At 37.3% G+C, this 24,582-nt stretch overlaps 1 protein-coding gene across 1 annotated transcript in view; it reads left to right on the forward strand.

Annotated features, from left to right (window-relative positions):
- The window catches only part of LOC145980835 (uncharacterized), a 60,715-nt gene that overhangs the window by 4,568 nt on the left and 31,565 nt on the right, over nt 1–24,582 (forward strand). Inside the window, exons 3-5 of the mRNA XM_083113925.1 lie at nt 1,031–1,159; nt 8,127–8,300; nt 24,031–24,243. Of these exons, the coding sequence (XP_082970051.1) occupies nt 1,031–1,159; nt 8,127–8,300; nt 24,031–24,243 (516 nt within the window). The remainder of the gene's footprint in view (nt 1–1,030; nt 1,160–8,126; nt 8,301–24,030; nt 24,244–24,582) is intronic.

Genomic DNA, 24,582 nt, shown 5'->3' on the forward strand with positions numbered 1-24,582 from the left:
TTATTTTACTTCACATTTTGTGCCTCTTGGCTAATTTGCGAAGACGGGGATGAGTGATGAAATGATGAAAGTGATGAATGGACATTCACAAACAACCAAGCCTGAGCGGGATTCGAACCCGGGACTCTTGGCGTCGCAGCGTGATGTGCTAACCACTTGGCCACATGGTCCGGCCAGTCAGTGTAAGTAAATCACCAATATTTAATATTGTGTTTTTCCATATTCGGGAGAAGTTATGATTTTCTTTCCATAAAATTGATAAAACCACACAAAACAACAGGGTTACAAAATATTATTTTTTTTTTTTCCATCTTCCATACTGAGAAAGTACCTAGGCAATGTTGCATTTTTCTTTTGTAGGATCTTTTTTCTTATATGTGTCTTCTTTTCTGATGTACAGAAAGATGTATATTTGTAACGAAGTGTGAAAAACAAAAGTACATAAATTTAAACAATTGGAATGATTGTGAAATTAATGATTTAATCTTCATATAATGACACGAAATTCATGTTACATGTGTTTTGTGTAGTATTTTTCAACAGGCTACTACCCTTCCTCCTCCATTATCTGAGTAGATGGTTTTGGGTGTGTTGTAGGATCAAATCCAGTACTTGAAGTGGGAGGAATGATCTTTGGGCCTTTGGGATATTTTGGTTGGAGAGGGTGGGGGGGGGGGGGGAAGATGCTATATTGTAACTTGTGGACAAAGGGACAGGTGAGGGGATGCATTTCCTAATCTTTTGTGGGAATTACCATTCCCTTACACCCTCTCCAGTTAGAACACTGGTCTAATCATATACTGCCGTGATAACAAGAATATACCTTACATGCATTTGTTTTAATTCGATTCATTTAACCCCAGGATCGGTTATGTTCGCTTGAGTCATGCTATTGATCACGGGTGACTGCCACACTCACTCTTGCTTTTCAGGCATATTGTGCATTTAAATTTTTTTTAAATTGATTTTTTGTACTTCCAGTGATTTGTTTATTATTTCCCTTCTTTCTTTATTACACTTTTTGTTACAGGAGACCAATATCAATCTTGAGGCTTGTGACAGATTGCTTGAGGAATATTGCACAAAGATGTCAGAGAGATTGAAGAGAAGGAACTCCTTCCATGCTTTTGGTCAAACAATAAACCATGATGCTAAACGGGTAAGCATGTAAAGATATTGATGTATTTGACATACTTGCTTTTTGCAAAGGAGTATAGCATTTGGTATGCACCGGCAATTGGGTCCAAAACTGCAGGGGGGGGGGGTAGGGTTACAAAATATATTTTGTGTATATAAGATTTACCATAGTGCGGGAGCAAAAGTGGCGAAAATTGGGGGGGGGGCAACTGCCCCCCTAATCGCCGCCACTGAACTTAAGTAATAAAAAAAATACAAACTCTTCATCTTAATTGCTTGTCGTACACATTAATTTCCAGAACTTGATCCCAAATTTCAGAATTTTGAAAATTACTTATCTTGATAACACAAGCTTTTATATGTGATATAGTGTTGCAAATATTGAAAGAATATACGCACAGAACTTTAATTTTATTACCCTGAATTGATTTGGACTACCTTTAAGTTACTATTATTTTCCTGTAGTTTACGGTTATTACAAGCATAAGAAAACAGTTTTTCTTTGTGACGTTTCAGGAGAACACACGCTCCTTTCATCAGACATTTATTTTCATTTTGACTAAATATACAGTTATAACAATGGTTAGTAATTTTTTTAAACAAAAATAATCTGTTATATAATGGATGTTGTCAATGTTACATTGTTGTAATCTAGCAACTTAACTGTGAAAAAAGCAGTCTGTTTTATTTTTATTTCAGATTTTTTTTTTAAATTATGAATCCCAAATATCATCAGGTAATTCAAATTCATCATTGTTTTCACAAAGTCTCTTGATGTTTTCTGTTACATTAAATTTTAAAGATGGTGGCTTACTCCATTTGTGAAAAAGAAAACTCCATACTGGATCTATGTTACCATTTTCATTATTTAATTTATTCCAGTGTTCTTCTGCAATGTACGAAGCTTCCCAGACATTCAACTCTGTGTTTCCCATTAACCTTATTAAAACCATTCTCTTTTTAATCAAATGCTTCTTTTCGATGATATGAGTTGACAAACCTGTTCTTGGGTTTAGATTTATAATGTCCAAATCGTGTTCGTGCCATCTTATTACCAGTTTCCTTGCTGTTTGTCCCACATAATCTTTTGAACATGAACAACTTATATTATATATTCCTGTGGTTTCCACATCTGGTAGAGAGTTTCTCATTTTGAATTCATTAAATGTACATTCCAAGTAAAAAGATTACTAACCATTGTTATTACTGTATATTTAGTCAAAATGAAAATAAATGTCTGATGAAAGGAGCGTGTGTTCTCCTGAAACGTCACAAAGAAATACTGTTTTCTTATGCTTGTAATAACCGTAAACTACAGGAAAATAATTCTATAATGCAAGCAATGCGTACATACAAGAAAAACTTTAAGTTACACACATGTGTATTTCTTCAATATAATGAAAGAAAACATGTGTGTCTTTAAACACTGTAATGCACTATATTTACATGGTGTTTATAAATTTTAAAGAATACAGTTCTAACACTATAGATTGTTCACAGTTTGATAGACTGTGAGGCACGTAACTCTTCTTTAGAGAACATTGGAATTTGGACAATGGGTAGCAAAGAGAGCAGGGTAATTCATGACAAGTCTATTTAGCATTGGTGTTAACATGTGCTGCATTCTAATCAGGAGCACGCGCAGGAATTCTCAGGTGTGTCAGTTATAGAAACTTTGATTATTATTAGTAGTAGTAGTCCTAATCAGGGCCGCGTTGACGTGCAGGCTGTCTAGGCTGCATATGGGCCCGTACCACAATCTTGCAGTGCAGGCTGCTGCCGAGTGCTGTAAGCTTTTTTGACTTTTTGGAAGCACTTTATATATATTTTACAGCTTCAACTAGCAGATATAAAGTTGTAACCGATTGCTTGAAAAAAGCAGAAACTGACAAACCAATTCTCGTGCCCAAAAGGACAACAACAACATGTTGGTCATGCCGAGCAGATGCTACAAAAGCCCTCTTGTGAGGCAGTAAAGAAATAAAAAATGCACTTTTTGAAATTTCAGAGGACAAAGTGTTACTGCTCTAAGTTTGCATAACAAAATGTCAAATATGGAAACGGGGCTCTACACAGCATTTTGGGATGATATCTTGGGACAAGTAAACAAAACTAGTGAAACTCTGCAGAACCTTAGATTGGACGTGAACACAGCCGCGTCAGCACTGACATTGCTAACAAGCTTCTAGGAACAAAACGGGATAGCTTTGAAGAATATGAGGTGAAAGCTGCTGAGTTAGCTGATTGCACTGAGTATGAGAGTGAAAGTGAAACACAGCGCCAGCGCAAAATAAACGTGCGTTTTGCACCTCTTGACTGTGTCCAATCACCAGAAGTTGAGCTGACCCCATCAGAAAAATTTCGAACGCAGAGTTTCCTTCCTGTCATAGATCAATTTGAATCTTCTTTGCGGCAGAGGCTTGAGGCACACAAACTAGTTGATACCCATTTTGGGTTTCTCAACAAGTTCAATAGTTCAAAGCTTTTTACCATGATTTTCAAAAAATATGACTAGGAAAATGAAAAAGTCATTAGTCAGGATAGTTGGATGTATAAACTCCTCCTAGAAAAAACGTCAAAGATTGTTTTTCTAATATCGAGGTCTCTCCAAGAATGTACCTGTCATTTACGGTCACAAACAGCAGTGGAGAAAGTTCATTTTCAAAATTGAAGTTGATCAAAAACAGGCTTCAAACCTCAATCTTAGAAGACAGGCTCAACATTTTGGCTTTGCTCAGCATTGAAAGTGATATTTTAAGACAACTAAGTTATGAAGATATTATAAGTAGCTTCATTAGTATGAAGTGGAGGTGCAAACTAATTAGCTACTAAGATTATTTGACACTTTCATTTTAAGTCTGATTGTTTAGAAAGGTACTGTATTTGAATTAAGTATAAGTAAAACTTGCTTGTTTGTTACATTCCTTGTTTTTTATCTTGCATTTGCCTAACATGTTTACTTAAAATTACAATATGTTATTTATAAAATTAAAATATTATTTTCAAAAAATTTCCCCCTGGTAGGGCCCGCACCACAGGTTCAGCCTAGGGGTCTACAGATACTGAATACGGCCCTGGTGGTAGTAGTAGTATTGCTATTATGTTTGTGGTTATTATTATTATTATTTTCCATATTCTGTGTATTTATATAGAATTTGCATAACTGGATATTTGACATTAATTCATGTAGGACAAGAAGTTGTTTTTTGTAGATAGATAATAAGTGTAAAATAGACTACAAGCTTAAATGTAATCCTACTTCAAAATAATAATAATAATAGTTGCTGTAACTTACTTCCTCTAAGTCACAGAAAAGAATAATTTTTGTTACAAAATAGCACTACAATTTCACCATTCGAATTTCATTAACTCTTTCCAGAAATTTCAGGGGGGAGGGGGGGCAAGTACCCCACCTGCCCCCTTCCTGTGGGCACCCTTGATTGTAATGTAATACACATTTACATATAGAGCAGAGCTTGTTGCATTCATTTTTTTTGACTAAAAGAAAAAATGCTCAAGCTTTGATTGTGTAATTTCAATGTGATCATTTTACACGAAAAGTGGTCCAACTCTATGTAAATAACAAAATGAATTAATTTGGAAATCATTAGTGTTTGTAATTGCATTCAAGTTTAAATGTTTGTGAATGCATCCATATTTCACCAACAAAAAATATTAAGATTTGCACCCTACATGCTTCAGAGAGAAATGAAGTAAAATTTTACTACATTTTTAAAGTGTCACATATGTAACACATTTTCGTTGATGCTTTTTATGTGTTCAGGCTGTGTCATCATGCCCAAGTTTTATTTTCCCAGTTTATAACAGACATCACAAAGTACTTCATAATTCTATGAACTCGGTTCTTCCTGAATATTTTAATCCAATTTCATTTCTAGAACTTTACATTTTGTGTGTGAAATGTCACACATAACTCTAGAATGCCCCACATGCATATAGGCACATGCTTAACAGGTTTTCTGATAACTATGTTTTGTGCTGAACAATATTTCCAGGTCATATACTTAACTGATTAGATTGGGTGAATGAAATTACTGTTATACAGAGGTTGTTTCCGATCTATGGTGACAATTTCAAACTGCTCCTACCTTAAGAGAAACCATGTCACCACCATCGAGAGTGCTCTATTTGGTGGCCCTGCATCTTGGCAATTGCCCGACAGCGAAGTTTCCACTGTAGGAGACTGGCACGAAGTGTAGACATGGCCAGCTTCAACAACTTCTCCTTACAGGCTTTCCATAGCCCTTCAATGGTGCGGGGTCTGCTGTGAGACAAGGCTCGTTTCAGTAGCCCGAAGACACAAAAGTCAATCGGTGAGGTATCAGTTGACTTCACTGGAATGTCTTTGAAAGGAATGGCACGAATTCCAGTTCCTTCTGCCATTTGGTGAAAGAAGAGGCAGGTTGAACGAGATGTGTGACTTGACGCCTTGTCTTGATGCACCCACATACGATTCTGGTTCCTCCCGTAGAGATGGGGAATGTCATGGCGATAAACTGGTGTCAGGACGTTAGCCTGATAATAATTGGAATTAACCTTCGTATTTTTGGCAACACGATGTATGGTCAGCTTGCCATTGTACGAGTATCCAGCAATGACCATGAAACCTGTGCCAAAACTTTCCTTACATTCAGTGAGCCATCTTTGAAAGTCCCTCGCACCTGTCGATCGATAAAAAATTGCACGTGACTTGTGACAGTCATCAAGATAAACATATGCCTCGTCCAATGTAACAATGAACTTCCACTTTTCACCTGACAGGTGCCGCTCATAAAGCTTTCGACAGTTGGTGCGACGTTCCTGGATGTGTTTTGGCAAGAGCTTATGAACATGCCCCTTGCGTTGCTTTTCGAAACCCAAATCGTGGTCAATGATGGTGTGCACTGTTCAGTGATGTTTGTAGCTGGTTTGCGATACTTCTATGTGTGGCTGGATTCTCCCTGGTGACCAGCACCCTGACATCCCGAATTGTAGCTGGTGTGCGGCTAGATGCAGGTCGGGAGTTGGCCTGTTTCTGCCCCACAGGAATTAACCCACGCCTCGTCTTACCTGCCCCTTTCAACACCTGTGATATGCCATTTTTCGACACAGTGAATCCACGCTCCTTGCACAGTTTTATAATGGCACTATAACTGTAGTTTACGTTGGAAAGTGCAGTTATGTAACCCTCCCAATATGCACTGATTTTCGGCGGCATTCTTCCCGATACACAATGACCACACCTGTCACGCACAGTCAACGGTCTAACGTGCCCACACGACTGGCAGCTTCATTCTCTTCCCGCTTGTGGTGCTGCAAAAGGTGTGCAATTTCGTTACCATAGATCGGAAACAACCTCTGCATTCCTACATGCTCACAGTTTTACTATTTGTTAGTTATGATTACTAGGTTTGATTGCCATTGTATTTCTATTAATCTGTTTTCCATGTGAAGATAAAATGCTTTATAAACACAGAGAAAGGCAGTACTCACTTTTCCAGAAAGCTGTTTTTGGTTATTTTATTAATTTCGGTTCTCCGATTGCTGCTAGGTGTGCTGTTGTCGTCTGTCTGCCTGCACCTATGTTGTCTACTGTTCCCAAGCAGGCAGACGACAACAGAGCAGCTAGTGGCAAATCGAAGAACTAAAAACAAAAGAAGCATGCCAGAAACAGTGTGGAAGGTTCCAGTGAGGATCGTGGCAGTAGCCTCCAAAATTCATGGAAAAGTTATTATTAAGTTACCATTTATTTACTACCGCATCTCACATTTCTGAAAATATGAAAAATGTTTGAGATAACAGTATTGTTGGAGTGTGGTCATCTGCACAAGTTTCTTTACACTAGTTGATTCTTGCAAAACAATAAGTTCCGTAGCTCTAACAGCCTGTTTGGTCTGTCAAGCAACTTTTTGTTGCATGATCAGTCGTCAGCACATGAGTTCCATTGCGGCTATTGCTTTCAGTTCAGCTATTGTCCTGATGATGCTGGTGTTATGTTTAATCGTTCGCCAGCTTAACATCTTGGCTGCAAGAGGATGTAGTTATATGTTTGATTTGCTTAATTTTACTTTGCTTCTGTGCCACCTTTGGCTAATTACGAAGATGGAGATGAGTGATGATATGATAAAATTGATGATTGGACACACAAACATCCATTCCCAGGCCAGGATTCGAACCCGGGATGTATTTTTTGTATGTGAGGAGGCAATAATTAATACAATAATACTCTATTGCCCTTCAATATATTATGTGCAGGTCGAACAGGTGAGGGAGTGAACACACCCGAGCCTGATTAGGACTGATACTTAAATGCTAGTGTCGTCACTGTACCTGTTGATGTTCCCGGGTGCTGGCCCATGGAGGGCGTCTACGGTGGGCGTGGCCCACCTCCGTACAGACCACTCTGCAGTTCACACACTAAGGCTACTCGCTTTTTACCTCTCTGGCCATGAACTTCTGACTGTTCCAGCGACCTCTCGTCACCAGGGAGTTTGATGACATTTGCTGATTTAACACTTATGTTCCGGCTCATGACAGTCAAAACCGAAACTTTTCAATGGGGATCAAAGCTAGGACCACACACCAAAGGTGAGAGTGCAGGCACTCAAAATAATAACCTAGGTAACTTCAAAATATACGAATTAGTTTCTCCAAACTTCAAACTTAGTTCCACAGTCATTTCCAGTATTCTAGAAAGCCGGCCCTTGTGGCAGAGTAGTTAGGATAACGTGCTACGGCACCAGGGATCCCGGGCTCGAATCCTGGCCTGGGCATGGGTGTTTGTGATTGTCCATTCATCACTCATTCCTATATTCGCAAAGTAGCCAAAAATGGCACAAAAAGCGAAGTAAAATGAAGCAAATCAATCAATCAGTAGATGAATTTCTCATTCTCCTGTACATGGAAATCATACAATCAGAACAGTGCCCAGTGTAAATGCCAGTGTCCTCAATATAATCTGTAACCGCAATATTTGTAATCTTTTTCAGAAATCAGTGTCTTTGGATGATATCCATATGGATTCAAATCACGTACTGGAGCCTGAGGTGATCGGCATACTGAAAGAAGTTTCTACCTCATTGCAGAGGATAGAGAATGTCATGTGTGTTAAGGATAGTGGTTTGGTCAATGTTGAATCGGATGCAACTAAAGAAGGTGGTCAGGTATGTTAATGCAAAGAAATACAAACTTAAAATTGTAAAAGAATTTACTTTTTTAATAATACAAGACACTACATGAGTTACATAAAATATGGTATGCTAACATTAACATTAATTGTAAAACAACACAAAATGTGTTTTCATTTTCTGTTTTCAAAACATTGAATTACAACATTTTTGGTAAGTGTTCAAACATGAGTTTCCTTCTGTTGTGTCTTAAAATGGATTTATATTGGCTAAAACTGCATTCAATATAACAAGAAGTACGGGGGTGTGTTCGTTTGTCAGTTATTTGTAAGAAATTCACCAACTCTTTCGGTCACAGGGGGACATGTGGTTTTTGTGCAAATATGAAGTATATTCATGATGTATGCGGTAAATGCGGTTTGAGAATTACTTACGTGAAAAATTTGTATTTCCACGTTGCACAATTTAATGTTAATGGTTATTTCCCAGATTAATTTCGAAGACTCTGTCTTATTTCACTAAGGGTATGGCATCTGGAGCGGAGACGCCTTTCTCTTAGTAAATTAAAACAGAGAGTCTTCAAAATTTATTGGGGAAATAACCATTATATTTTGCAACGTGGAAATACAAAATTTTCACATAAGTAATATGAAGTTTATGTTAAGAAATGTTCTGAAATATGGAAAGAATATGTAAAAATAACTAAAACATGTAAAATTTAAGCCAAAACCTAATATATGTAAAAATATGGAAAATAAAAACTGCATTTTTCGAGTCTACATGCCATGATGCGCAAAAGGTAATATAAAATATAACTGATTTCAGCTTCATACATAAATATGTACAGTCAACTCTCGATTCAACGACCTTTCACAGTTCCCGGGAAAAGGGTCGTTATTTCGAAGGGGTCGTTATTGGAATTTGCACCAATTTTCAGCTTAAAGGGAGCTCAAACGGACACAAAGATGCCTAGGAGATGGTAACACCATTTATCCTGGTAGTTATACAACCTGTTATGCACAGGATGCGTGTTGTGAGAAGGAAAATAGAACATGAAAAAGTTTTCACAAAAGAGAATTTAAAATAATGTTACTTTGTTTCAATTGTGCACAGTCGTTGCTTTTCCAGGAAATTCTTACAATTCTAGTTAATGAGAAACCCGTTTCCACTGAGACCTATGGAAAGGAAAACAATCTCTCGCTTATTGCAAGCGAAACTCGAAGAATCTTGACACCAGTCAGACTGGTGCCAGCAAAAGTCGGGAGATAATCGGGCAGAATGAATGTTGGATTTTATACGGGTTTACTGGAGCATTGTCTGTTACAAGATTAACTGGTAAGATCTCTCGGGAGAAACAACACCACCTCTCTAGGTACCAGACAAAAAAAATAAAGACAGGGCTGTAATTTTCATTCTAGTTCGGCTGTGTAAAATACATCGTAAAAAAAGTCACTTTTCTTTGCTTTAACCAACTTCATTCACCCTCCTTCCCCATTCAAGGGAGCAGTCCAAACTCCTTCCTTGACTTGCATTGTAATCCAGCGTGAAAAAGGAAATGCGCAACTTGCGATCTATTTTCACCCAAAGCGTATTGTAGGACAGCGTGGCAGTTGATAATCATTCGGGTTTGGAATTGAATTTCACTTTAAACTGTATATTTAGTCCCGATTAGCCCATCAGCATAAAATGAACTGAAAACATGCTTTATGAAACTGCGCATTTTCACATATCAAAATGGTAGATCGTTATTTACTCTCACGTTAATGGACGATTTAATGTTGGATTTAGGAGTATTCTCGATGTTAAACACCCACCCCTCCAAACGTTTTCCCCTTGAATAATGTCTTTTTAATCAGTCTCAGCGACCATTCCTACATTGAACACACTTTTTTTTTCCTCCACATGAATGGTTCTGAAGAAAGGTAAATTAAATTTACAGTTGTGCTTATCAGAAGGCGCAGAACATGAAGTTATTTTAACTCTTGTTTTGCTTTCTGGAGATCGAATTTCGTTATCGTCAAATCAAAACAGCTTTGCGTGTTTCGCCCTGGATGAGTCATCGCTGTTATCTTCAAGCAAGAGATTAGCAGACGCTAGACAAAACACTGGCGCCAGCTGCATCGTAAAAACAAAGAGACCGGCTGGACGTTCGAGCAACAGGTGGCGGAAGAGAAAAGTCCCAGCATTTTAAAGATAATGCAACTGTCGAAGACATAACTTTTAACAGCAGTGTAAATAAGAAAGAAATGGCCCTTGCTTTACCTTTTACCACGCAACAGACAATAATACGGGCAATATTTCCTATGCAGACAACAGCATTAAAAAAAATATATAATAAATAAATTTAAAAAAACAACTGAATTCTGCAATTATCAACATTGCCGTGCACACCAGTGGCGGAGAATGAGCTGGGGAAAGGGGGGGGGGTCCCTTTTTGTTTTACTTGTTCTGTGGTTTTTGTTCGTTTTCAAGAATATATCCAGAACTGGTTGCCCCATTTTAGACGTCAAAGGAAAGGAAGAGGGATGGGTCCTTTTCCACCCTCGCCTGTAATCAGCCCGCATCAGCAAGAAAATCGTGGCTGAAACAATCTGCATCGCACCCCCCCCCCCCCTACGTTTCCTGACAGGAAAGGAGGGAGAAGTCAGTAAGCCAACGGAACACTTTTTTAGCAGATATTATGACATCGACACAATTAGGAAAACATATGAAGTGGGAAACGGGAGTTATGGTGCACGTAAGATCGAAATTAACTTTTGTGGAAACCTGGATGACAACGCATTAAGCGGGTTGACGATCTTTAGTTCACCTATGTGGTTTTGATTATCTCTAACAGTTTCGCTTTTTTATGAAGTGTTGCAGGGAACAAAGAACACATTTTGAATGAAAGCGGTTACCGGAAGTTGTCAGCTACAAGGCCGAGAGTTGCTCACTCACGGGAACCTGCTGAACTGGACAGATGGGCCAGACTTACAGGTGCCACACATCTGTATTTTCGAACATTCCTGCGATCTTATCTCTCAAGGTGGTGTATTTATCGATGAAAGAGCTTGACCTGCCATACACATTGGCAAAGACTGCAAGTCCAGCAGTCATTTCGGGCTGCTCCCACCCTCCCCCGCGAGTTTTCAGCAGCTCTTAGGACAAGGAAACAAAAGGTCGATTTAAAATAACATCCAAGCACATTCGATCTTCTCTTCTCGCGTATCCAAGAGAAAGCGTGGCAAACGTTGGGTAGCGGCCGTCGGATGCGGGGTAACATTGGTGCACTTGAGGGAGGGGAGGGCAGAGGTCAAGTGCTATTGGATATCACTCAAGCATGGTGTGGTGGTGATTTTTAGTTCAAACCCAATTGTGAGCGGTAGAGCGCTCGTGAAGGAAATGAGTGGGGGGAAAAAACAACGCATTTTTCGGCCGATTTCCTTCAATTTTTCAACTTTTTTTTTCAAACTTTTATTTTTCTAAATTTTTCACGGTTCCCGGGAAAAGGGTCGTTACTTCGAGAGGGTCGTTATACCCGGGGTCGTAGAATCGAGAGTTGACTGTATTTACATATAAATCCGTTTCCTGGTTATCACAATTTTATTACATATGATAGTAAGCTGGCTATTTTCTGGACTCATAAACTTGCAATTATTTGTAGTCTAAACATTGACTATGGGTACAGTAAAGAACTTAACATATTTTAATTTTGTGCATTGAGCTATGTTAATTCTCGAGATGCTCGATGTTCAGAACGAAGGTAGCACAATAGTATTCTCAATATGAATTAAAAAAAAAATAGTTGTAATAGAGGGCCACTAAAGTGAGATAGAATTAGCAGAGGTAGAATGTTACTGTTCATCCATTCACACTAGCCAGTTTATCTATAACTATCACAGGTTATTTTTATCATCGGTTATCTTTTAGATGATATCATCACAGGACAGCAAATTGGTTTCCATTTTACTAGTCTAGTCACCTAAGTTCTTGGGTTCGAATTTCTACCTATAGTGGAACCACAAGCAAAAAACCTGCGCAGACTCGCGACTTCTGTGCACCGTACTCCCGCGAGCTCCATGCATCCTTATGGCCCGAGCTGAACGGAAGAAGGAAAAGCTGCACGGGGACTTTTCGTCCAAAGTTTTTTTTTCCCTTCTGGTAGCTCTATAGGTATGGGTGTTCCTTGTGAGTGTTCCTTCGTCAATTTTATCATATCATCACACCTTCATTGTTGTGATTAGCCAAAAGTCTCAGAAAAGCAATGCTTCTTAACAAGAATTCAAATAGTACAAATCCATTCTACTATGTCTTGATACCATTGTCCCTTCACTTGGATCCACCAACTTGTTTTCAATTCTTCTTTCCTGGTCTTTTTTATTTTTTGGTGTTTTTAGAAAACATAAACCCAATATTGAAGACATGAAAAGGATGGTACAAGTACTAGTGCTACAAATTAGATAGGAAGATTCAGATCAAATTATGAGGATGAGTGAAATGAGAACCTTAAAAATCTGACAAAAATTAAAAAGATAGGTAGACTGTAGATTGCCAACTTCATATGAAGTTCTTGCACACTTTCGATGTGACGTCTTGTGCACTTGCATACATGACCTTTGGCAGCGTTTGGGTTTTTCAATGCATTTGAAAATATTGGAGGGTATTATTAGAGGAAAGGAAATGAGTAAGTATGTTCGCTTATTTGAAAAGTTTTGAATATAATATTATTTGTGTATGGGCTCTAATATGGTGCACAGTCTTTGAGTTGAAGTCCAGCTTCGTGGCCGGAAGTACAGACGAAGTAAGTGTTCGGTAAGCAGTAGTGTTGCTTACTATCAATCAATTTAACCATATGCAGGGAATTTTGTGTCTCAGACTCAAAGAAAAGGCCTAACGGAAAGATTGCAGCGTAAATATTAATTAACTAGAATTTCCACGTCTACAATCAAAGTAATGTAAATGTGAAATATTCTTGAAATTTTTTTTAAAAAGAAACTAATTTTTGACATTAGTGTTATCACAATTTGTTTGAATGCGAGGGCCCTGGGTTTGAATTTAGCCTGAGCATGGGTGTTCTTTTTGAGTCTCTCTTCATCGTCGCGAGTAACCGAAAATGGAAGAAAAGCAACACTAAATAACGAAAAGGGAAAAAACTCAATAAGAACAAGCGGGACAGAAATAGTGCTGTTGCAATTCCTGAAAATGATGCAAGAAAAAATCTTTCGGAAATAGTGTTATCCTAGTGCAGGAGAAGGCATGAAGAATAAATGAACTCTTTCCCCATACACTTTGGCAAACAGTCGCAAAGTTGGTACTGAATATGCAATGGGAAAAATAATAGAAATCGTAAAGGAAGAATAGTTTATGTCACCGCTAGGGGACACATGAGAGGAGTTCTCCCCCCCCCCCACATCAGTCATCCAGGCTATTAAAAATAAGTCAATGTTGTCCTTTGATTTAACTTGAACAGTAAATTGAATTTTTGTAAAATAAAAATTGTCGGGCTTTACTTGTTTTACACGTGCACATTGGTTTCATAATGGAGCACAAAAACAGAATTGTGACTCTCGTAAAATTCTTATCGAATGAATGAATGTCTCCGTAGATTCCAGAATAATGACACTTCATTTTGAAATAAATAGTTTAAAATAAAAAAAAATATGTGCTGTTGGTTAAGGAGATTCGTCGTCACATAGCAGAATCCGCTATATTGACGGAAACTAGAGAACAGTTATCATTTAGGGTTGCAAACACTAACCTTCCACAAAAGCACGATTTCCCAAAGTCTTCATTAATTTTCATGCACAAGCTTCACTTCAAGAAGCGACATCAAAATTTCGAGCTGGACAGGAAAATATGCAATCTTATGGATAAATTACTCGAATAGCTAGGTTTCTTCACCGTGGCTTGTGGCCATGTCGGTTAAAGACCAGCTTTGTAAGCTGAAATCCTAGGTTAGAGTCCCCGTGTCTCCAAAATATTTTTTCTTACCAAAGGGGTGCTACATAATGTATTTTATTCTCGTCACACCAATTGCAGCCTGAAACTTTGTTATTGTTTGCGTGCCAATAAGAAAATATGTATTGAAACTATTACTCGTTCAGAGAATGTGACTGTTACACGAGACAACTTGAAATTGAGATTTTTTAGTTGCTGCTAAGCCACGATATTTAAAACAAGTTCTAAAATTGAAAATTGTTGTCTGATAAGATGCACCGTTAACTCTTTGCGTCTCAGGAGTTGGATAAATTTCCCGACCCTTCCGGCGTGGTGAAGGTTTGAAATTTTTTTTTACATTAACACTTTTAATATCTTTTATTTTGACATAAGAATACATATTTTCATAATATTTCTTAAATTCTATTGTAATTGTAATTTTAATTTGAAAAAAACTGGTGGTTATCAGCACTAACCACCACGCAAATGCAACATGTTTTTTTTATGCAACATATGTGAATGAAAATTGTGAAATACAAAGGTTTTCTTTACCTAAATTCAACTTCAATTTCGGTAAAAGGTTTGTAAACAGTCTTTATCCTTCCGCAAACAAAGGGGCACATTACAAACACTGCACATCCATATTGTGTGGACTGGATTGCTCTTCGTGCTACACTTAGCACATCTTCTTGATGTGGACCTCTTAGGTTGATGGCTTGCACTCTGGTTCCTAATACTCAGCATGACACTAGGTTTGTGGCGCTTTATTTCTACACTTCTGTTTGGGGGTGTGTGTGGAGTTGCTATTCTTTTGGAGAGCAAACCTATATATACATACGTCCTAAATTCCTTGTTAGTGAACTTCTCACCTTCAATTTGATTGTGAATAATAAAAGCATTTGTTAGAGCTGCATCAAGAAAGTGAAAAAATAATCTCAAGTACCATTTCTTACTTTTGCGGTCAATCTGGTAATCATTCTTCAGTCGATCAAAATTATCGACAAAATTCATATTTTCATTGTACCCCTTCACAATCTTTGGGCAGGGCACATCTGAAATAGTACCATCTTTTGCCTTCCTACTGATGGTTATTGTATCATTAGGATTGTGGAAATTAGGCAAAAAGTTCACTGCTCGTTTATCCTTCCATCTTATCATTGTTATGCCATCATCGGACTGTTGCCAATCATATTCTCCTCTCTTTAGTTCCTTCTCCCCTTTGAGACTAGGTAGGAACTTCCGTGCAGGATTCACTGTCCCACAAGCAAAACTATTTTTGGCTTTTAGAGTTAGCAGGAGCTCATAGCTATTGAAGTAGTTGTCTACAAATAGAACATGGTTTTTATCAATAAAATCATGACAGAGACTGAGAACAACTCGGGAAGCCAACCCTTTCTCACCTTGCTCGCTTGTTTTCCCAGTATAGATTTCAAACCTGTGGTTATATCCAGACTAGTCACAGAGCATCCATACCTTGAAACCTCTTTTGATTGGCTTATCCCTCATGAATTGTTTCATACTACATCTTCCTTTGAATTTTACCATCGATTCATCGACGACAAGTTTCTGATAAGCTTTGTAGTTTTGCGCGAAAGAGTGTGCCAGATTGTTCAGAAATGGTCGGAGTTTATATAATGTATCAAATTGTGGATCACGACGCTCTGGTTGAACAGCATTGTTGTTGAAATGTATGTGACCCAACAGCCAACCAAACCTTTTTACACTCATTAGTTTTGAAATATAATATTCATTCCAGTCTGGTTTCGATGACCAATAATCTCTGTAACTTGACATTCGTTTGAGACCCATAAAAATGTTCATTCCTATAAATACTCGAATTTCATCCATGTCTGTCGGTTGGAAGGGCTTACCTTGTTGTGTAGCATATAAGTTCGTGTGAAACACAATATGATTGAGCAGCTCATCATTGAAAAAGAGTGACAAAAAATTGCAAGAGGGCTCTTATCTTGCAGTTCCTTCACAGCATCAGTCGGTCCCACCCTACTTGAGAAATGTGGCTCTGGAGTTGTTTGATGAGATGTCTGATCCCAGACTGGTGACCTTGTTACATGAACCAATGGCACAATTGGAGTACTCACTGTGACCTCACTGGAACCATCCTGTTGTCTGACGCTCATTGATGCACTAACACAACCTGTGGCACTTTGTGTTGATGTCGAAGGTCCTTCGTTAGTAGGAATATTACACCCAAGAAATTCATCTTCAGAGGACGTTTCTGCAATGCACATTCCTTCTGTACTCATTTCTGGGTGAAAAGTAGGATCTGCATCTGAATCATCACTACTAAAATCCAAATCGGAGCCTGAGGGTATGTCCTCAGCATTAAAAAAGTCTCGAATATCCTGATCAGTCAGCCTCTCAATGATTCTAGGAAATATGTAAACTTTACACAGAGTTCCGAAAGCAACCAAATCTGCACGGTGGTCAGCAACGCTAACCACCTACATATGAAGAGTTCCTTTGTGAACGACCGCACAAAAACCTCCACTTCTTGGCACAGACGTAGCCACGGTAATGGGGAAATATAAAAGCACAGTGGATTCGGCAGAAAACGAAAAGGAACTACCATTACAACAATTAGTCATTAACAATCACTGTTTACAACAACATTCAACAAAATCGGCACCATAAAGGAGACTGGAGTAAACATAAGAAACAACAATCCCCAAAATCTCATTTCAGACAAAAGGCGATACACCTCAAAGCAAAACATTCGAGTTAAAATACTGCACAAAATGAAAATTTGCATTTCAAGTGGTGGTCAGTGACACTAACCACCGAGCCAAAAAGGACAATCTTGAGGTGGTTACCATAGGTAACTACTGCGCCGCAAAGAGTTAATATTCTCACGAAGAAAACCACTGAAATTAAATGAGTAAGTTGTGAGGAACATCAGCAGATGTATTTTAAGATGTTCCGTCATTCATGTGTCACTCTCCTAGTTTTATACATAAGATAGATATTTACAAGTGACCCACTCTATGAATGCTCACACCTTAAGATTAATATTTACGCTGCAATCTTTCCGTTAGGCCTTTTCTTTGAGTCTGAGAGACACAAAATTCCCTGCATATGGTTAAATTGATTGATAGTAAGCAACACTGCTGCTTTCCGAACACTTACTTCGGCTGTACTTCTGGCCACGAAGCTGGACTTCAACTCAAACGAGTGTGCCACTTTTTGTGAACAGAAGTGTACATGAAAAGAGGGCATTTTCACCCTTGAAAAAGGTCTAATTGAGCGATTTTTTAAATTTTCTGGGTATTTTGGAAAAAAAAATGGGGGGGGGGTCGTAATGGAGCATTTTTTACCTCCGGAGCTTCTTCCATGAAGAACATTTATGTATATATTGGATTAGCTGTTACGGCGCAATCTTAATTCAATGTATGAAAATTTTTATAGCATGTGACCAGACAAGTAAAATATAAAAGTGGTAGTTTCACTGTATTTACAAAATGTTTCCAAAGGCTACAGCAATGTTCAAGTGAGCTGTGGTATATCATTTTATCATAATTCTTAAAGATTTCCTGGCGACGAATGATGAGGTTCTCAGGATATCAATCCCTGAAGATGAGAGACATGTTATATCTCGAAAGCTCTTTCATTGACTGGTCAGCATATCGAGCCCTATCGCCACTGTTTTCTAGCTTTCTAAGACTGTAGCGGTAGCAGAGTGATTAGTACAGCACGTTACAGTGCCAGATGTCCCAGATTCGAATCCCAGCCTGGGCATGGGACTTCTTTGTGAATGTTCCTTCATCAATTTTACCATATCATTACTCATCCTCATTGTTGAAATTAACACGATTTTTCCCCCATAAAAGCTGGAAAAAAGGGAAGATTGATTGATTGAATTAAGTTATTTTGCTTTTCTGTCACTTTTGGCTATCACAACAATGGAGAAGAATGGTGATATGATGAGATGGATGAAGGGACAATCGCAAACATGTATGTACAACCTCACAGAGGATTATCCTGGCTGAAGGTCTAGGAGCCAAAGCATTATTAATCTGCAAAATGCAGTCCAAAGTGTACTACCTGGAAGAGAGGTAGACATTTGGGTGTTCTCTGAAAGGATCACCCCTTATACCCTGGATAAAAGGGAAACACCACTTCTGCTTATGTTACTCCCATCCTGAGATTTCATAATACATTAAAATGGAAACAAACAAAACAACTTGCATAATTATGCTCTAGGTCAGTGCTTCTTATTCTGTGATCCATAGACTGTATTACTCTGTGTCTCTGACATTTGATAAAAATTCTTCCATGATGGTAAGATGTTAGCAATATGAGAGTGTGAATTGAAGGACTGTATTATACATTCTGTCACGTCAAGACAACTCCAACATTGATTACTACAAGGCTTACCATACATTGAAATAGATTCACTTTCACTACAGAGTATTATCGTTTGTCAATTTAAGTGAAAACAGGCAGTGTTAATGCAGAGAGGCTACGTGACAGGGTATTTAGCCTGAACTTTGAAATTTGTCATTGAATTATAATCTTTGCTTTAAACTGGCTATTACCCTATTGGGTTATGGCACCTCCTGCTAAACTGAAACACACATAGTAACAACACACATGGTAACTTAAATAAATATTTGATGCACTTTAGGATGTCAACAATTGCATCAAGTTCTGGTGTTCACAACAACAAATGAAATTTAAAGCAGGCCCATGGTAAATGAAAGTTTAAGAACTTTGCTCTAGGCATATACAGTAACATAGCTACTGGTAGGACATTAACATCTTCGCCACTTCTTTGTATGAATTATAGTTCGAACTCATTTAGTATAAAGGAGCTCTGAGCATAAGACAGACAAATGTGCCAAAATAAAGAAAAATGTGCAACTGTGTAAAGAAGAACATCTCATAAAATGACTACAAATCATAGCTATCAGTAAAAATTACCACTAATTCTATCAGTTTCATATTTTCATAGCAGTCGATATGCAGGGTCGTTAAAGTTTAAATGCATTATCTTCCAGTGCAGAACAGAAAGCCAACAAGTGCACATGGGTCCAAGAAGACTTAGATGGGCAGGCCATGTAGCACGAATGGGAAAGGAAAGAGTTTACAGCATTCTTGTTGGGAAACCTGAGGGTAAGAGATGATGAAGATGAAGGCATAAAGTTGAGATAGACCTAAAGGAAATCAGTAAGGATGGAAAAAGACTGGATTGCTCTTTCCCAGTATAGACAGACGAACACCCTACTGACTTCACCCCTCACAGCTATCATATTTAATAATATTCACATAATATTTCACATTTAGCATGCAATGAAGTACATATTAAATCAAAGATAGATCCTCATCTCTCACAGGAGGAGGCATAAAATATTATTGTTATAAAATTTACGACTTCTAATTTTTAGCAAATGGCACCTCTCCTGCATGTAGAGCTTCTCAAGTCGGCACTTGCGGAGGTGAAATTTATAAATTGTCCCTCACAATAATGATAATGGAAGAAGAAAATCTAAATTTTTACAAACACTTGGGGAAAAAATAATCAACTATAAGAAAAGTACTGTTATGTATGCACCTTGGTGCGAGTGACTTAAGACAGCACGGACCAAGGAAAATGAACTGTCAGGCTGTGACGAAAAGTCCAAAGATAATCGATTAGGTGTTGAGTTGACCAGGTTGTTTTTCACGTTCGTGAATCCAAATAATTTTGATTGAACACAAGTTCAAAGTTTACATTCCTCATCTGTTACACAGGGTGTTGGAAGATGATCCACACAGAAGAGCACAATGTTGTGAGGTGAAGGTTGATCCAAATTTATTTTATAATATAATGTGCCCCGATGAAGTCCCCTTCAAGCTATCAGAACATGTAAACTGGCGTAACTGTACTTACTGGTTCATGGAAAATCAGAATGTTGTTTTGGAGCATGCACTCACAACCAGGTGTGAATGTTTGAGGTGCAATATAATCACATGGTGTGACTGGGCCATACTTCAAGGCAACATCAATACAGATACGTACTTAGATTTACTATGGAATTAAGCATGTGGACAACTTCGATGAAGCCTACTTCCAGCACGATGGAATTCCTCCCCATTATTGCCAAGGTGTTCGTGTGTACTTGGATCAAGTTTTTAACCATACAGTGATACAACAGCATGCAGCCATTGGCATGCTACCTTGTTCACCAGTGAAAGATTTAGCATATGGGAGGAAACTGCAGCCACTTGAAAAGCTGAAGGATTACATCAAGGATGCCTTCAAGTTTTGGACAATACTGAGCCATATGTGTGTCACAGTGTTTCAGTCAACATTGCAGCTGGGTGTTAATGCAGAAGGAAACATTTTGAACACACAAAAAGGTGAATCACAGAAAATTAAATGATTCTGAAATTTTCAAGTGACTCTTGCACTAGGAATGGCAAAATCCGGATAACATTTCATACAGATATCAGATAATTTTCTATCCAGATCATCTGGATATCAGAATTATCCGGATATCAGATATCCAAATTCTCTGCATATCTGATATTCGGATTACCTGAATTATCTAGATATTAAAATTTTCTGGATAGTCAGATTATCCGAATATGTGCATTATCCAGGAAGTTTTATTGTTTATCCAGGATATCCACATATTCTTCTATTCATCATTTTCGTATTTCACTGTACAGATTTTCTACAAATCCTTCATCAAATATCTTCTATCTGGATATCCAAATTATCTAGATATCCGTACTATCGAGATATTTGGATTATTCAGATATTTGGATTATCTAGATATTGAAATTAAAATAAGTGGCCATCTTGCACACTATATATATATGTAATAAATATGTACTAACATTCCCCCCCTTTCTTTTCATTTTATTGTACAAGCTAACTGGAGGAGATGATTTCTGGAATTTATCCTCAACCATAAAAAGTAAGGTTTTGGAGCAAAGATGTGCACAGCAATGCAACTAGCAAAAATTGAATGGGAAAATAGATAGAAGACAAGATTGTTTTGTGGTGGAATACTTCTTCTCCTTGGTCAAATTCGGCAGCAACATTGGATTTCTATTTCTTCAGACATATTTATTTACATACTTGGATAAAAACGATTGCATATTCATTTGTTTATGTAGGAAGTATTTTAATTTGGCTCTTTGTCCAACAATTTAGATCATGATTTTATGAGTTATTTCTTTTGTTTTTATGCCTAAATATTTTTCTCAACATACTATTATCCTAAAGTTACCTTAATTTCACTCTTGATCGTTGCTCTTATTCCAATGGTGATATCCTCTTGATTAAAACCAAATTTTGCACTTCCCGTAGATGTCTCAAGCTTTGCTTCCAACAAACTATGGATCTTGTTAATTGCTTGTGAAACCTCTTCCAGAAGAGAGGCAGATTCCTGTATCGGGAGCTGGTTAATGTTTGAAAGTGTTTCTCTCACCAACACCTGAGACTGAAAAAAATGTAAGGAATGTTAGCGTAAAATCTTCAACTCAAAAATAATACATCTGAAAAAATCAGAGCTCTTTTATAAATTGTACCAACCAACAACCTATTTTGAAGTGTACATGGACGATAGTTCCACATGTGTTTCTAGCAGGGTTGGAAAATTTGAGTTTTTTTTTTCTGGGGGAAAAAAACTTTTTTTTTGTATTAAACGTTTTAAACAAGAACCAATAAAACATTTGAAACATAATGCCAAGGTTGATACCCTGAGAAAACCTCTTCATCGTTTTATCATAGTGAAAATGTTATCACTGTTCACTTAGGTGAATGAAAATTCAACATACTTTTCATACCTATGACTCCAACAAGTTTATAAATGAGAGGAGAAGGTTTTGGCAATTGTTTCCCTTGGTGGACAAGTCTGCTTTCAAGTATCTTGGGAAAAATTTCACAGTGCAAGAGATGGTTCACAAGTGACTGCATGTGAAATCCAAAAGATTTTTTTTCTAGAGGTATCCAGGTACTTAGGCATCAATGGAAAATATTTGTAGACGAGCAGTCTTATGTTGAAAAGTGGTAAACTAGTGTAACCTTACATTTGAAAGTCTGTTGAGGGAAATAATAAACCGTATTTTCATTTGACATATTGTACTGTGGGCATATGAGGAGAAGCTATTGCGACTAGATAGTTTATCTATCGAGGAACCAGGATTGGCACTTAAACATTTGAAACACATGTCTTTGTTTTTTTTTACATATGTTTAAAACAGTGTTTTTTGAACATTTTTTTATTTAGACCTTTGATACTTGATAGTCTCTGGTTATTTCAATGTTCTGTAACTTTGTCTTTTCATTCATTCCCCGTTACAGTAAAACCTCGTTACTCCAGACTAATAGAGGGGATAAGTTGACCGATTTAACGAAAGTCCGGATTAACTGAAATAACCTAAAGGAACAGTAGGAAGTGCATTAAAACTCCGTTTAAAGCAACAAAACATGTTTATTATGGTGTATTTAAAGGGCATAGGCCTACAGTAACGTAAAATGTCTGCGGGAAACAGAATTTCATCAGTGGTTGACTGCCTTTTCTTTGGGAAGTTCTCTTGTTGACTTCTAGCCACAATTAAAACCTTGCATTGTTTTTTTTTTGGGTGGGGGGGGGTTTGCCCCTCCAGATTAACTGAAGTCCAGATTAACGAGGTTTTACTGTATTTTGTTTACAGTGCACAGAAATCTGTTCAGTGGCTGAAAATGTATATTCAATTAACAAAGAAAACACATGGTGAATACACGTGGGCCACTTTTAAAACACCTTGTTATGTTTTTCAAGTGTTTAAAGCATTTTTAAAATTGAATACTATAAGGATGAAACAGTTTTGTTCCTCACTTAATGTACTGTACATATTTGCTAATGTCAATATTTTGTTGCATTCACAATAAAATGTCGTATTTTGAAAAACAAGAGTAGCTACCACGTGGCTAGAGTTGGACCTGGCAACTGTGCATTAGTTGAAGCTTCTTGAACAGCCTACGTGCAAGATTTAAGGTTAACAAAAATAGGTATTTTAAGAAGTTAGCTAAGTATTTACTTTTTAACTAGGAACTCAGTCCTTCCTTGGATTACACAGGTCGACATGGGTTTGAATATCTCGGAGATGACTGTTGTCTCTGAATAATTTCAGCATGCTGATTCCAAAAATGAAATCCATTTTTACCCATCACGTCTAGTTTTTTCAGAAAACAGCAATATATTTAACTGCCCTAATTTCACAATAAAATGTGAAGTTCCATTGTATCCCCAATAGATGGCTCTGTTTAGATGGTGGCAAAATATTGATTTTCTACAATACAAATCCTCCAATTTTGAACCATAAATGCATGTAGAATTGATGCATTTAATCCACCTTCACATGACAGATTGGCATAAAAATTGTATGGACTTTGATTACGTAGTTTTATTTTCAAAATCCCTCATGAAAATTTCCTTCACCAAATGCCCAATACTCAATGTAATAATATGGTGGGTTGATTGAACATTGAATTTAGTGACGAAATTGATGTTATTTCCGTGATCAGTATTCATACTTTCAGAATCACTTATTGATTTGGAAACAACCAAAATTTTCATTATTAATCATTATTCTTAGAAAATAAGACATCTTGGCATTATGTTTCAAATGTTTTATTGGTTCTTGTTTAAAACGTTTAATACAAAAAAAAAGTTTTTTTCCCCCAGAAAAAAAAAACTCAAATTTTCCAACCCTGCTAGAAACACATGTGGAACTATCGTCCATGTACACTTCAAAATAGGTTGTTGGTTGGTACAATTTATAAAAGAGCTCTGATTTTTTCAGATGTATTATTTTTGAGTTGAAGATTTTACGCTAACATTCCTTACATTTTTTTCAGTCTCAGGTGTTGGTGAGAGAAACACTTTCAAACATTAACCAGCTCCCGATACAGGAATCTGCCTCTCTTCTGGAAGAGGTTTCACAAGCAATTAACAAGATCCATAGTTTGTTGGAAGCAAAGCTTGAGACATCTACGGGAAGTGCAAAATTTGGTTTTAATCAAGAGGATATCACCATTGGAATAAGAGCAACGATCAAGAGTGAAATTAAGGTAACTTTAGGATAATAGTATGTTGAGAAAAATATTTAGGCATAAAAACAAAAGAAATAACTCATAAAATCATGATCTAAATTGTTGGACAAAGAGCCAAATTAAAATACTTCCTACATAAACAAATGAATATGCAATCGTTTTTATCCAAGTATGTAAATAAATATGTCTGAAGAAATAGAAATCCAATGTTGCTGCCGAATTTGACCAAGGAGAAGAAGTATTCCACCACAAAACAATCTTGTCTTCTATCTATTTTCCCATTCAATTTTTGCTAGTTGCATTGCTGTGCACATCTTTGCTCCAAAACCTTACTTTTTATGGTTGAGGATAAATTCC

Source organism: Lepisma saccharinum, chromosome 28 (genome assembly GCF_977018435.1).
Source record: "Lepisma saccharinum chromosome 28, izLepSacc3.1, whole genome shotgun sequence".
Classification (NCBI taxonomy): domain Eukaryota; kingdom Metazoa; phylum Arthropoda; class Insecta; order Zygentoma; family Lepismatidae; genus Lepisma; species Lepisma saccharinum.